Source organism: Megalobrama amblycephala, linkage group LG12, assembly GCF_018812025.1.
Source record: "Megalobrama amblycephala isolate DHTTF-2021 linkage group LG12, ASM1881202v1, whole genome shotgun sequence".
Classification (NCBI taxonomy): Eukaryota; Metazoa; Chordata; class Actinopteri; order Cypriniformes; family Xenocyprididae; genus Megalobrama; species Megalobrama amblycephala.
Genome location: NC_063055.1, coordinates 35,622,990 through 35,638,702, shown reverse-complemented (window position 1 = coordinate 35,638,702; position 15,713 = coordinate 35,622,990). Strand labels below are relative to the sequence as shown.

The 15,713-nt window shown below is 39.2% G+C and overlaps 2 protein-coding genes across 4 annotated transcripts in view; one reads left to right on the top strand and one right to left on the bottom strand.

Moving 5' to 3' along the window:
* bin3 (bridging integrator 3) overlaps nt 1-6,825 on the top strand; it is a 78,204-nt gene extending 71,379 nt beyond the window's left edge. For both annotated transcript variants that reach the window (XM_048210875.1, XM_048210874.1), the window contains one exon: nt 5,282-6,825. In XM_048210875.1, the coding sequence (XP_048066832.1) occupies nt 5,282-5,428 (147 nt within the window). In that variant the 3' untranslated portion in view covers nt 5,429-6,825. The remainder of the gene's footprint in view (nt 1-5,281) is intronic.
* A 211-nt stretch (nt 6,826-7,036) lies between these two features.
* Nucleotides 7,037-15,713, bottom strand: part of acsl2 (acyl-CoA synthetase long chain family member 2) — a 38,455-nt gene continuing 29,778 nt past the window's right edge. For both annotated transcript variants that reach the window (XM_048210871.1, XM_048210870.1), the window contains 6 exons: nt 12,573-12,661; nt 12,228-12,344; nt 11,419-11,562; nt 11,203-11,304; nt 8,875-8,946; nt 7,037-7,753 (listed from right to left, as the gene is read on the bottom strand). In XM_048210871.1, coding sequence (XP_048066828.1) covers nt 7,613-7,753; nt 8,875-8,946; nt 11,203-11,304; nt 11,419-11,562; nt 12,228-12,344; nt 12,573-12,661 — 665 coding nt within the window. In that variant the 3' untranslated portion in view covers nt 7,037-7,612. The remainder of the gene's footprint in view (nt 7,754-8,874; nt 8,947-11,202; nt 11,305-11,418; nt 11,563-12,227; nt 12,345-12,572; nt 12,662-15,713) is intronic.

Below are 15,713 nucleotides of genomic sequence, written 5' to 3'. Positions count from 1 at the left end.
TTTCGAAACACTTATGACATAACGAAGCCTCGTTTACTCACATGACTGGCAGTTTGATACACGCTCCGAACCACTGATTTGAAACAAAAGATTTGTAAAGCTTCGAAGCTTTATGAAGCAGTGTTGAATGAAGTCGTTATTTTGTTTTTTGGGGGTAAAAAAAGTATTCTCGTTGCTTCATAACATTAAGGTTGAATCACTGTAGTCACATGAACTGTTTTAAATATGTCTTTAGTAGCTTTCTGGGCATCTGAAAGTGTTAATTATCTTGCTGTCAATGGAGGCCTCACTGAGCCATCGGATTTTATCAAAAATATCTTGATTTGTGTTCTGAAGATGAATGAAGGTCTTACGAGTGTGTAACGACATGACCAGGGGTAGCCAATCCTGCTCCTGGAGGGCTACCATCTTGTAGGGTTTAGCTCCAGCCCAAATCAATCACACCTGAACCAGCTAATCACGGTATTCAGGAATACTTGTAAATTACAGGTAAATGTGTTGGAGCAGAGTTCTGTAGGAAGGTACGTCTCCAGGATCAGGGTTTTAGAGTTAGACAGAGTGCGCTGGAATGAAAGAAAAGGATCTCAAGAAAGCTTTTAAAAGTTGAACTTGACACGCCATCTTTAGAACGTAATACATGTGGGGAGATGCTAAACAAGCTTGAGACCCAATGCAGTCGCCAAAGATGGCCAAATTTATATTGCTGTAATAGAATGATAACTGTCAAGCAGCTAAAGCACGTTATATTTGCGACCTCTAATTGCTGTGATACTAACTGCAATTATCACAGCAACTCTGGTTTCCCACATAATCCAAAGACATGCAGGTCAGGTGAATTTTTTTTTTTTTTTCTTCAGGCCTTGGCCCAAGACGCCGAGGACAGGCTCTTGCATCCCTCCAACCTTACATTGGACAAGTGGTGTTGGGTTTGTTTTTATGGACAGTTATTTGTCAATAAATATTCAAAATGGATTTCTATTCCAAGGCAGATTTCCTTCTCATTTTATTGTCACTGAGCACTGTAGGTGGCCTCGAGCTGATCAGTTCACGGATAGTGAGTATTCTGTAGTGACGTGATGCCGGACTCAGTTTGGGAGATCGGTGGCTTACAGTGTGTTACACAGTGTATTACAGCGTGTGTGTGTGTGTGTGTATGTTTAATTAGTTAATTGGACGAGTGTTTAGAATATATTAATCTGTGTGTGACAGGAGCATAAATACTAATCCCCTTTGAAGACTGTTCTGGTCAAGAATCACCCGCTTAAACAGGAAGGGCCCGTCTAGATCATATGTTCAACAACCAACCACAATTTGATTTTTTTTTTTATGTGATTTTTTTTTTTTTTTTTTTTTTTTTTAAAGGGCAGTAAATCTAAAATGGACGAAACCACAATAATAGATTGGTGTGGTATCTTGCTCAAATCATGGCACAGCTGTCTCCACAAATGGTTAAACATACAGCAGCAAAGGGATGATTGGAAATGTGTGTTGACTTTGCGGTCAGAATATCCTTCCATCTGTAAGTAATAAGTACCGATTGTTTAATGGCTATATCTCTGAATCAAAGCAGGATTACTTAGGATGCACAAACTAAAATCCTTGAAACTTCGTTTTCACAATCCGGCCCTCGCGCCTTGACTTCCAAAAGCTGCGTAACGGCAACCAATCAGATTAGAGCTTGTCGTTTTGGGAAAGCTCCGTTGTGTCCAACATGTATCTTACAACTCATGAACGGTCTGTGGGTGTGCCGTCTAAAGCCGAGACATAAATACGGTGCCGTACCTGCGTTTTAGCTTGTGTGTGGCGGCATCATTCATTGGCCGTTTTGATTGATCTCTGACAGGTCCAAGGCGGATTTTCCTGTGAACAAGTTTTCCTTCCAGCCCCACGTGCTGCACGGCAAACAGATCCCCTCTCCCCTCTTCATGTGGTGAGACCACCATAAACAGGACAGACCAGTATCCGCTTCCATTCAGCACTGGGCAGGAACTGGCCTCTCATAGATCACAGAGCGCCACTGACGGCCAGCGTGGACTCTTTGATTAGAGTCTGAAGTCATTTCGAGCAATCCCAGAGGCAGTTTACACAATCTATTCAAAAGAGATGTGCTTCATCACAATGTTTGGTGCCGCATTTATACATCTGCCCTACAAAAGCCCTAAAAAGTGTCTTTGCAATCCGTGGGTGTCTGAACTCAATGGCTGCTGTGTGAACAGTGGAGTTGAGTTACATTCATCAGTCGAAATTCTGCTGCGTATCGCTAGCGAACGAGACCGTTTCCCGTTTTTACGGCCTCTGCTTTTCAGTAACATTCACAGTGGCTTTGCTGAATGAAGTATGGCTATTATTGTTGCTCATTTTTAGGATCAGTAATTTGAACACCCTTAAAGGGAGAGACCCCCCCCCCCCCCACCCTCAGACAACGGGGTCATAAACAGCATAACTTTCATTGTTTTTTGTACTCTTCTTTTTCTGTACAAGTGCTTTGAATGACTGAATGAGACATTTATATATATATATATTTCATTGTATGAACTAAAAAAAAGTTCACAGAAGAAAAGTCATAGAGCTTTGGACTGACATGAGGGTGAATAAATGACAGGAATATTTTTTTATTTTTTTTTAGTGAACTGTCCCTTAAACTGTAAGTATTAATTTGGTGACTTGGAGGTGGGCCAGTAAGAAACCACCTAGCAACCATTCAGAACACCCTGGCAACCACATATCTGTAGATCAGCAAGCAACGCCCTAGCATCATGGTGGCGAGTTTTGCGCTGGCAAACACCACTCGTATCGTCTTGTTTTCTCACTGGATTTTAAGGCTATAGTGGATGTGGATTGGTTTTTTTAAACGCACATACAGCGAGCAGCTTGAATAAATGTGCTGTGTGTAGGTTTGAGAGCCGAGCAGCTGTATTTCCCAGCGCTTTCAATGGCGGCCCACTCCTCCTGGAGTCTTGTAATGTGATTAAAGGCTATTAATCATCAAAGCGTCTCTCGCGGGACCCCTGACTCACGGGCCGGGGGAAGAGCAGGGGCGGGACGTGTCAAGAAAGCTTTCAGCCGACACTCGCTCGCTCACACACCGATCACAGAAGATCAGGGTCACCCACTACCCACAGACCCATGAGCGTTATCTCTGGATGATTTTTGGTTTTCTTGTATGAGAGGGAGTGAAGAATATCCCTTGTTTATAAAAGCCAAGTTCTTTATTTAGATTAATACTTTGGCAAAAAGTTAGTTCACATTTTTCAAACAGATATGCTGGGATTTTGTCTTTTAGTTTGGACGGGGGTTATGTGTCCCGTCGGAACGATCGCATTTACAGCATCGCGGTGTCATGGAAAACGTAACTTTCCGATTCAACGGGTCCACTTGGATCCGAAAAAACCCGAGGTCCGACCCCAAAACTTTGAGGAGTGCCTTGGACACGGGTCGGGTTCGCTATTAGTGGCCTCGGGTCTCGGGTAATTTAAAATAAATGTGCTTCTTCCAAATGGACCCGAATAATAAACTTTAATCATCTTATGGTCGCAAATGTTCTTGGACGTAATGAGGTTACAGTGATCGGTGATTGACATTTCAGCACTTCTGCGCGTACTTGCGATTAGTTCACACAAAAATGAAATTCCTCATGTCATTCCAAACATGTACGACCTTTGTTCATCTTCGGAACACAAATTAAGATATTTTTGATTAATTCCAAGTTTTTTTTTAATTATTCCCCATAGAAAACAACGAAATAACCATCATTTAAGGTCCAGAAAGAAATTGTTGAATAAAGTTTATTATTATTTTGAATAAAGTATTTTTGTTTTGTTTTTACGCACAAAAACTATTCTCGTTGTTTCATTACATTAAGATTGAACCACTGCAGTCATTATGACTATTTTAACGTTGTCTTTAATGTCTTTCTGGACCTTAAATGATGGTAATTATACGGAAGAGGATTAGGGCCAAGCGATAATAAAAAAATAAAACCATCTTGAGATTAAAGTTGTTAAATTTCGAGAAAAAAGTCGAGATAAAATGTTGAGAATAAAGTCGTTAAATTACGAGAAAAAAGTCGTTAAATTTCGAGAAAAAGGTCGAGATAAAATGTTGAGAATAAAGTCATTAAATTACGAGAAAAAAGTCGTTAAATTACGAGAACAAATTCGTTAAATTATGAGAAAAATGTCGTTAAATTTCGAGAAAAAAGTCGAGATAAAATGTTGAGAATAAACTCATTAAATTATGAGAAAAAAGTCGTTAAATTACGAGAACAAATTTGTTAAATTATGAATGTAACGACTTTTTTTCTCGTAATTTAACGACTTTATTCTCAACATTTTATCTCGACTTTTTTCTCGTAATTTAATGTGTTTTTTCTCGAAATTTAACAACTTTAATCTCCAGATGGTTTTATTTATTTTTTTATTATTGCTTGGCCCTAATCCTCTTCCGTATAATTATGTTGCTTTCTATGGGAGATAAAAAAAAAACTCTTGGATTTCATCAAAAATATCTTCATTTGTGTTCCAAAGATGAATGAAGGTCTTACTGGTTTGGAACAACATAAGGCTGAGTAATTAATGACGGAAATTTTATTTTTGGGTGAACTAACCCTTCAAGTGCATTTTTTGAGAAACGCTCATAGAAAAGGAACACATTTGTAATTTGGTCTAATTTTATTAGGTCTGTCTCGGGTCGAGTTTTTCTTTAAAAAAAAAAAAATATTTCTACACATCGGGCTCATGTAAGAAGTGATTCGGGTCTGGTACAGATTTTAGGACCCAAGAAGACCTTTAGTGTCAGTCCTAAGGGGTGTGGCTTTGACTTTAAGGGGTCTTTTGTCAGAATCTAGATGGTATTGATCACAGATTTTGAGTGCTGTTGTTAAAGAATAGTGACAAAGATGGCCAGAAAAGACTGTTGGCTAATTTGTGAGATGGCGGGCTTGTATGAGAACTACTTTTCCCATCTTTCCCTGTGACTGCATGAGAGTAATAAAATACATAAAAATGATCAATTAAAAGGCTTATGCACATCATTAATTAATTACATTGCTGAAGTAGCCTTGTGTTGTGGCATTATGTGAAAAGGAAACAGGAAGATGTTCATCGAGACTCACTTTATTCCAAATTAAAATTGTTTACTGTGATTTCTGAACAATCAAATGAAATTCACACAAATGAAAAAAAATAAATAAATGTAAAAGTTTAATTATAATACTGGTAATGTGTTGTATTGTACTTGACCTCTCTTTCCCTTTGTTTCTCACTCATGCCTTTTCTCTCAGGTGGCCTATTTTACCGAGATGCACAATATCTTCACCGAACTGACGGATCAGATTGACCAGGGCGGTTTGACAGATGAACAGAGGAAGCAGGAGAACGAGGCCAAACTGAACGAGTTGCGCGCGCTGTCCATCGTGGCCGACGACTGAGACAGAAAACACCCATTGATACGCCACAAAGATGTTTTAATGAAGTCACGTCAACAGTTATTTATTTCTTTTTCTGTTTGTTACTTTTTATTGATAATGTAGAAGTCTTATTTTGAATATCTTGTTGACAAATGAAGCCATCAGAAACTCTAGTGAAACTGTAACACTTTTTAACAGGAATGTGTTCAGATTCTCATATTAGCATGAAGATTAGATTCTTAGCTGGAATAACTTACCTGGATTTTTTTCCAGTTAAAATCACTTTTTGCTAATCAAACTTCCTAAATGTTTTTTTTGTTTTTTGTTTTTGGTCTTGTCAGTTTATTTTTGTCTTTACAGTCACTACAACCGACCAACGATTGATCACTGAAGTTCTAACAGATAATTTACATGTTTGTTACAGCTTTCCCAACCACCAGAGGCCAAATTAATATAAAAAATACGTTGTAACTTATAAGAACTTCTAATAAGCTAAAGCTTTGTTTTCTATACGAGTTGTTCGTAGTTCACACACTACTCATGATGTGTTCTTAACTTTTTTCCTGCTCTTTTAAAGCATCTTTACAGAATAGTGCAACACTGGAATCATGCAGAGAATCAATATTTATATGAAACTGTTGACATATGTTTGTGGTTATCTTAGAAAAATGTTACAGAGCAATTGTCAGTGCTTTAACATGATGCTTTTCACATGCATTTAAATGATACTTTGCCTCCATCTACTGGCACATCTGAAGATTTTTTTTTTTTGTATGTAACTGACCTGTATTTGTGCTCATTGTATTTGGTTTGAATGAAAGACCTTTTGTTAATGCTATTTTTGTTATATTTACCAATAGTCTTACAGCCATAATACACAATGTACTGTTGGAAAAACTGTCAGTAGTTTCAGGGCCAGTTATCCATACGTTTTCATCACATTTACTGACAATCAATATATAATGAAGTATTTTTTTAAACCAATAGCTTTGAATATCTAAATGGAAAATTTTTGGTTCGGTTTGACATGAATATTTGGATAATATTTTTAAATGATATACAGATAATTGGATTATTAAATGTGCCTTTACAGTAGGTGATGTTGCTCACCATGGTCATGGGTTCAATTCCCAGGGTTAAAATGTAAACCTTGAATTCAGGTCGTCATTTTGGATAAAACATCTAACAAATAAATTAAAACTTATGGCATGTTTTTACATTCCTGCTTTGCTTTTAAAAGACGAAACCTGAAATAACCTAAAACATTTTCTGTAAGACTCTGGACCATAGCCTTATATTTTCAAAATGTGTTTATTTGTCTCTTCATTTCTCAAATTGAAGTGTTGTTCTTAAAATATGTGTTTGCTATTGTGTTTAGTTGTCATACATCCTTACAGTAAACTGGTTTTGGACATCCACTGTGTGTCTGATGTGTGTTTTATATATATATATGTGTGAGTGTGTATATACATTATATATATATAGATATATAATTTATTTTGAATGAACTCCTTTATCTTGTCTTTTTCATCCAATGGGATACTGTCAAACACCATTCTCAAAATCAGCTTTGATTGAATAGACGGTGTCAGTCAGAGCTGTGATTATTAAGATAAGTTATAAGAAAACTGTAATAATGCATTGTCTTTATTCTTCTGTCAATAAAAGAGTAAAATACAGTACATCTCTATCAGCTGCAATTAGTCAAACATTTACAGTTGAAAATACTCATTTACAGACCGTCGAACATACAGACATTTCATATCAACACAACAAATGAAGTGCATCATCAAAATTCATACAGACTGTTCTTTAGGTGGTGCAAAATCAAACTCATAATTACAAAACTGTAAAATATCTATGAAACTGAGTGAAAAGCTATTCTTTCCAATAAGTTCATCTGTTCCCAAATCTTGCAAAATGTATCCCAACGTTCCTGATCTACGTGTTAGGATGGAGAGTGTCTGTGTCTCGGTTCAAACTATGAAAGCTGTCTAAAATGACCTAAAACACCATCTAGATCACTAAATGAGAAACAAAGACGTGAAGACTTCAGTCTTCAAGACAATTTATCATAAATTATTGAGAACAGTTTCCTGTCAGTAGCATCACCCTTATTTAGCGAGTCTTTTTAAGTTAGTTCAAATGTTTTAGAGAAAATCGCGGCGTTGAGAGTCTGTGCTGGACTGTATTAGTATGTGAGGTCTAAATGGATGATTTACTGTACATCTGTGCGATCTGCTCACTGAAGAGTCGTCGGAGATCCACGCGCTTGCTCTTCAGGGTCGGTGTGAGGAGGCCGTTAGACACGCTAAACATTTCAGGGTGCAAATATAAGTCCTTCACCTGAGAAAGAAAGAGAAAACAGCTGAAACACAATCTCTCCTCTGATACACATGAGAGTAGTAGTAGATATTCAGAAATATTCAACAGCTGTACACAAAAAGCTGGAGTGTTTCATTGATTTTGCTGATTTAACAGTGGTTCTCAGACCTTTTTTGACTTCAAGGCCCCCTACTGTCCACAAACGGTATTTGAAAGGCCCTATGACTTTTCCTCAATAGTTGTTTTAATCCGTAATCCATATTTATATAAGTAATCCATATTTGAAAAGTAGTCCAACCTTGAAAACTTTACAACAGGAGTAATAAATATTTTAATATTTGCAAGTGCTTTAACCAAAATACAAGCTGCACATTTCTCGTCAGCCCTCTGAAAATGTGTTTCCATACAGTGCAATTTTTTTAAATCTATGAGGGATGAATCATATTTATATTGACATCATTTGACACATGCTGACAGTTAAGGCCCTGATATTCTCACTGAAAAATGATTTTTCGTTCTTTGCTTAGAGGTAAAAGGATGTTTGAAATACCCTTTCAGCATTATAGTTTTAACGAACATCACGATGCTGCGCACTTTCCTCTTGATAACAAAATTACACAAGAAAAATCACAGCGGTGTTAATGTGGATGTGTTCGCACAAGCTGTACAATTCCGCACTCCAATCAAGTCACGTCATGTTTATTTATAAATTATAATAAACCGCTTTATACAATAGATTGCTTTAAAGCAGCAGATTTACAGTATTAAACATGAAAAAAAGTCTTTTTTTTAATAAAGCAGCTCTCCTGTGTGTTCATGTTTTACTCACGTCTGACCTCGACGGACTGAACAGAAGAAATGAACTGTAAAAGATTTCCACGTCAAAGAAGGCGGAGCCTCAGAGCCACACCTACTTATTACATAATCACATATAGGGCCAATTGTAGTTTGAAGGTGTTTACCAGCCAGAATTAACTTTGACATCCTGTTTCAAAATTAAAACGGACTTTGTTTTGGCCTGATTTTGTTTGAAATGACTTCACACCAGTTCGTTCTTCTATTTCATTTGAAGTATATCGGGGCCTTTAAACTGTAAATAACCCAGAATGCTCCTCTGAGGTGTTTCTGAGGATCTAGTGTACCTGCTCAAATGACTTCAGTCCAGCCTCCTTCCCCACTGCCGTCATGTCCTCCAGCACGGCCTTCTTCACATCCTACCATTCAAATGGGATGAAAAGATGACATTTCACTGACCACATGAGCATGTTATTTCCTTTTAAGGCTATTGATGTCTTACCCTAAGATGAGAAATTGCAGTGTGCACACAAGTGTTAGGTGTTATGAGCATGTTTAACACTTTCCCTGCCAGCACTGTTTTTAAAAAAAAATTGTGAGCCATTTTTGATCATTTTCACAAGTTTCATGGCCCTCAGAATAGTTTGTTGTATGAATATCTGAACATACACTATATCAAAAGAAAGAACAGAGCTTTTGCTTTTGAACAATAATAACAACAACAAAAACATGTTATTCTAGCTTCATGCATTTCTTTTTTCAACACTCACCCCCATGTCATCCAAGATGTTCATGTCTTTCTTTCATCAGTTGAAAAGAAATTAAGGTTTTTGATGAAAACATTCCAGGATTTTCCTCCATATAGTGGACTTCAATGGGCACCAAATGGTTGAAGGTCAAAATTAGTTTCAGTGCAGCTTCAAAGATGATCCCAGGTGAGTAATAATGATCTTATCTAGTGAAACGATTGGCCATTTTCTAAAATAATTATATATGTTTTAACCATAAATGCTCATCTTGAACTAGCTCTCTCTTTTTCTTCTTCTCTATTAGAATTCCGGCAGTGTAAATTGTCATATACAATATGCTAGTGCAAGTATATAACAATTAGTTCAAACTTTGACCTGAGGAGGGCAGTAACTTAGCACTTAGCAGTGTCTACACTGCTGGAATTCAAATAGAGAAGAAGAAGAAGAAGAAGAGAGCTAGTTCAAGACTAGCATTTATGGTTAAAACATATATAATTTTGTAATTAAAAAAAAAAAAAGACCAATCGTTTTGCCTGATAAGACCCTTATTCCTTGTCTGGTATCATTTAAAGCCCTTTGAAGCTGCACTGAAACTGTAATTTTGACCTTCAACCATTTGGGGTCCGTTAAAGTCCACTATATGGAGAAAAATCCTGGAATGTTTTCATCAAAAACCTTAATTTCTTTTTGACTGAAGAAAGAAAGACATGAACATCTTGGATGACATGGGGGTGAGTAAATTATCAGGAAATATTTATTTGAAAGTGGACTATTCCTTTAATATAGTTTGGCTACAAATTGGTCCCCCAAAATGACTTATGGTGCTTTTCCACTGAGTGGTACAACTCAGCTCAGCTTGTTACAGCACGGCTCGCTTTAATTTCGGTTTGCTTTTCCACTGCAGTTTAGTACCGCTTCAAAGTGGGTGGGATTATAGACTGATCATATAGCTGTACCGCCTCTACTACCATGGATCTGCTCCTCTGCTACTAACGAGTCTACTGACCACGATACAGCCATTTCTTTTTTCAAGTTGAGTGTGATGGTCGTTTAAAGCAAGTCGTTTTGCGAACAAATGATACTGCGGTGGCTGTTACTGACTATTTAAAGGTGCTCTATGTAAGAAAGCTAGTGGTTGAAATGGGTACTGCAGTCCAAATTCAAAATATTGTTTGCCCCGCCCCCTCCTCCTCAGACTCGACGCTCTCGCGGGTTGCCAGTTTGAAGACACGCAACAGGAGCGAGCTCAATTGACATTGTAAGTGTACACTGTAAGATAATTAGTTGATTTATTGATTTATGATGAGTTGATATCGTGTTTTAATATGCTCCCGTTTATAGAGATATTTAGATGGATGCTGAGGCTTTTTAGGTCGGGTAGAATCTGCGATCTCTGACCCAGTCTGTTCGCTGGCTTCCATGGCTGCAATGCGCTGCATGTGTTTTCCGCCAACTGGCAACCCGGGGTGGCGAAATACTATCGGGTAAATTGGCAACGTGCGGTCTTGCATAGACCGAAACAAAAACAGAAATTCCGACACTGAACGCAAATTTCAAAGTAAAATAACTGGCTGTAGCAATGGTTTTCAGAGAAACGAATATGAGCATGTTTAATAAATATCTGCAAACATATTATGGTATTTTTATGCTTTAGTACAGTCAAAAACTTACATAGAGCCCCTTTAAATCTAGTGGGTTTGGGGTCTCGTGTTTCAAACCCAATGACGCTGGTAGAGATGATTCTCTCTGACCAATCAGTGATCTGCAGTGTTTACATGTCACATTTAGTATCAGTACGGCTCGTTTGGAACCTCCACCGAGGTGGTACTATTTAAGCGAGTCGTACCATGCCGTACCGAAATGTACCATGCACTGGAAAAGCACCATTAAATTTGCATGTGTACTGTGTTTGGCATTAAAGCTCACAGGATTTTGACAAAGTTCTTCATATGATCCGACTATCCCTCTTTCTTTGGCCCAGTCGACAAACACCTCCGGGTCTGGAACTACAACTCCTATAAGATGAGACTAAAAACAAAGAGAAAGATGAGGACAGTGTCAGTTTCACTGTACAAAAAAACTGAAAAGTACTGTTAAAGCACAATGCAGAAAATTGTTGTACTTAAACGCATGTATACGCACTTGTAGACTATCTCCGTGCACAAAGACTTGCAGAACAGAAACACATCGAGTGTAGACATTCTCGATCTTCTCGGGAGCGATGTACTCGCCCTGGGACAGCTTAAAGATGTGTTTCTTCCTGTCTACAATGCGCAAAGTCCCATTCTGAAAGATCAAATGTTCACACGGGATTTTGTTCGGAACATTATAAACAATTTATAACTCCGACAAGGAAAATATATACCGCATACAAACAGGCTGTAATGACTTAATCCTGGAGGGAATTTTTTCCAGCCTAATTTTTGCAGCCTAAAATGACTGAATTTGCTGCAGATATGTGTGCCAATTTTTTTGTTGTTTTGCACTGAACACCCACCAATAATCATGGTGCACTTATATAATTAGTGTTGGTGACAGTAAGAGTACAATTATCTCTAAATACTTTTGTGCATAATTACTAAAATAGTGGTTATGGTCCCCCATGCACAAAGCAATGGTGACCGCAGCATAGAAATTCTCAGAATTCTGCTTCACTGAAAAGACAGAATTGAGTTAGACACAATAGCTTGCACACTGACACCAGGACACTTAGGACACATATTAATTTGTTTGGATTCTGAATTATGGATTTCTATTAGCTAATATTGTTCTCCCCCCTCTCAGGTTAACATTTTACAGAAAAATAAGTCAAAAAAGTATAATGCAGAGATTGCTTGATTTTGCACTAAATTCCGTGATTTCAGAATTGCTAAATCCCAGATGGAAAGTAATTTAAAGTAGCAATAAATCCAATTTGAAGTGTGCAATCCTTCTGGAGAATGAAGTCTCACCGGCAGCCACTGTCCCACGTCTCCAGTGTGAAGCCAGCCATCAGCGTCCAGAGCCTCTCTCGTCCTCTCTTCATCCTTCAGGTACCCTCGGAAGACGCTGTGACCCCGGATACAGATCTGCCACATGCATGTATAACAGTATTCAACAGCTAATCGATTTGTTTAAGTTAACATTTGAGTCAAAAGTGCTCCCAGAAGACCTCACACAGTGTGTTGTTTCTAAACAAAAGCACTGTCAAATGCCTGTTTTACTTGCCACAATTGCTCGCCAAATTACCTACAACTTTAGAAAAAGTATCCATATTGGTTGGTGGGTTAATTTCTCACCGGAATTAAGATACTGACCTCTCCTTCTCCGTTCTTGGCATAGTAGTTCATGTCTGGGATATCTGTCAACTTCACCATAGCGCAGGGTAAAGGAGCTCCAACATGACCTGAAACGCGTAAGACTGCTATAAGGCCAGGCCAAATACACTGGATGTTGTCAGTTAAAATAAAAGAAGTACAATACAGTTCAAAGGTTTGGAGTCAGTAAGGACAAATTAAACTGATCAAAAGTGAAACAAAGGCATTTATACATTTTACAAAATATTTCTATTTCAAATAAATGCTGTTCTTTTGAACTTTCTATTTGTCAGGAAATCCTGAAAAGGAATCCAAAAAATATAAAGCAGCAAAAAATATAAAGCTGTTTTTAACATTGATAATAAGAAATGTTAGACTGGGTAAACCCAGCCTGATCTGCCGGCGATTTGATTTCGCCCGGCAACTCAGTCTGGAAACCCGTACATTCATTTCTACCGTGTCTGTTACACTTTTGCGGGAACCAATCACAGACTGGCTTATCCACCTTGCTCGCTATTGCCGGGTATAACACGATGACGATAGAGAAGCGACGGCAAACACGACCGTCAATCCAATTCCTTTTAACCTCTCGACAATGCTGAATGACTTTAGTTTAGCAAACAAATCGCTCGAGTGGGTGTAAATACCACTCACTTTCATGTTTTTTTTTGCACAACCTGCAAAAATCGCTCAATGTCATTGCTGCTTCTGCAAACCGCTGATCAATGCTACAAACTAAACCTATCTGGAGTTTTCGCGTCCCTCTGCAAAGTGCGTCACCCGGATCGTTGATCTGATTGGTTGAAGGACTATCCAATTGCGTGAATAATGCTCGTTGATCACGCCTCTTGTGCAGTAGAAAAGTATAGCAAACTCCCCAGACCAATGTTCAATTTTAAATTGAGCTTGGTCTGGTGATAGCCAGACAAAAGAAATGTTTCTTGAGCAGCAAATCAGCATATTAGAATGATTTCTGAAGGATCATGGAGTAATGATGCCAAAAATTCAGCTTTCCCATCACAGAAATAAATTACTGTGGGAAGCAGGGCGAGGCCGAGAGCTGTGGGAACGGAGTGAGGCAGATGGCGTGAGTGCTAATGAGCGTCAACTGCACGCCACACCGGTCTTGTGTCTCACAGAGGAACTCCGGTAGGATAAAAAGAAGAGTGATGACCAGGCCTGGACTTTATGTTTTTTATTATGTTTATAAGCAGCAGTCGTCCCTGAGGGGCTGCTGCTTTTCTTTCGTTTTGTTGTTTGTTTATGTTGTCATTAAAGTTATGTTGATAGTTTGCCGGTTCCCACCTCTTTCTTTTCCCTGACCCTTTAACTTTGCTACAATTACATTGAAAAAAATATAAAATTAGATAACATCCATCCATCCATACATCCATTCTCCTACGCTTATCCTGATTGCTGTGACAGCAGGCTAAGTAGGTTCGCCCACACATCCTTTTCCCCGGCTACTTTCTCCAGCTCTTCCTGGGGGATCCCAAGGTTTCCCAGGCCAGCCGGGAGATAAAGTCCCTTCAGGGTGTCCTATGTCTGCCTGAGGTCTCTTCCCAATTGGACATGCCCGGAACACCTCCACTGGGAGGCATCCTGAAAAAGATGCCCGAATCAACTCAACCGACAAAAGGAGCAGCGTCTGTACTCCAGGCCCTTCCCGGATGTCAGGGCTTCGCACCCGCTCTCTCGTGGTTAAGCATAGCCACCCTGTGGATAAAACTTATTTGAGCAGCTTGTGCCCACAATATCGTTCTTTCGGTCACTACCCAGAGTTCATTACCATAAGTGAGTGTTAGATTGACTGGTAAATTGAGAGTCAATTAAGCTCCCGATTAACAACGATGGTCTGGTACAATGAGCACATTACTCTGACCTACCCTCACTCGTGAACAAGACCCCGAGATACTTGAACTCATCCACTTGGGGAAGCAACTCACCCCCTACCCAGAGTGAGCAATCCACCTTTTTCCAGCTGAGAACCATGGCCTCAGATTTGGATGTGATGACTCTCATCCCCACTGCTTCACACCCTGTCTCAAACCACCCGAAGTGGACATCAGGACAACATTATCCAAAAACAGTAGAGATGCCACCCTAAGGCCTGCACCTCCAGATCATATCCATGAAAACCATAAATAGAATCAGAGATGAGATACAGCCCTGGCAGAGTTCAATGTTCATTGGGAACAAGCTTAACTTACTACAAGGAGGACACGGCTCTCACACATGGTCGCACAGGGACTGAATGGCACACATGAGCGGCACTGGTACACCATACTCCTGTTGTGCCTCCCACAAGACACCTTGGGGAACACGGTCGTAAGCCTTCTTCAAGTCCACAAAACACATGTAGACTTGATAGGCAATCTCCCATTCCCTCTCCAGGATCCTTGCCAGGGTAAAAAGCTGGTCCACTGTTCCATGTCTGGGACAGAAATCACATTGCTCCTCCTCCTCCAGTTGGGTGGATTCTCCTTCGGCACTCTGGCATAGGCTTTCCCAGTTAAGATGAGAAGCATAATCCCCTGATCGTTGGAACAGACCATCCAGCCATAAAGCTGCATCCTAACCATGTTAAAAATGTGACAATACTAGCATTTCCCCCTAGTATCTTCAAACACATGTTGTAAATAGACATATTTGATGCTCTTCACTGATCGTTTACACAGATACACATGGGAGCATTTGAAAGCAGTCGTCTATCAGCAGATCCCTATATATCCGCTGATAGACGCCTTTTTTTCCAAACGCTCCCGACCTCCTGTGTGTATCTGTGTAAGCGCATGGTAAAGAGCGTCAAAGATGTCTATTTACAACATGTTTTTGAAGCAATGATCACCGTAGCCAATCACAGACATATCTGTTGAGCACAAGAACACAATAGCCAATCAGAGGTGTTTAAGAATCCACTCAACAGTGCTCAAAATGCAAAGGGGAAATGGTGGTATTGATATATTTTTGATATTTGGTACTGAAGTCGGTACTTTTGACAACCCTACCCTCCGGTCCCCCATTTTGAAAATGGGAACAACCACACCCATCTGCCAATCACCAGATGCTGTCTCTGATTCCCATGTGATGTTGAACAGGCATGTCAACCAAGACAGCTGACTACATCCAGGGCGTTAAGTA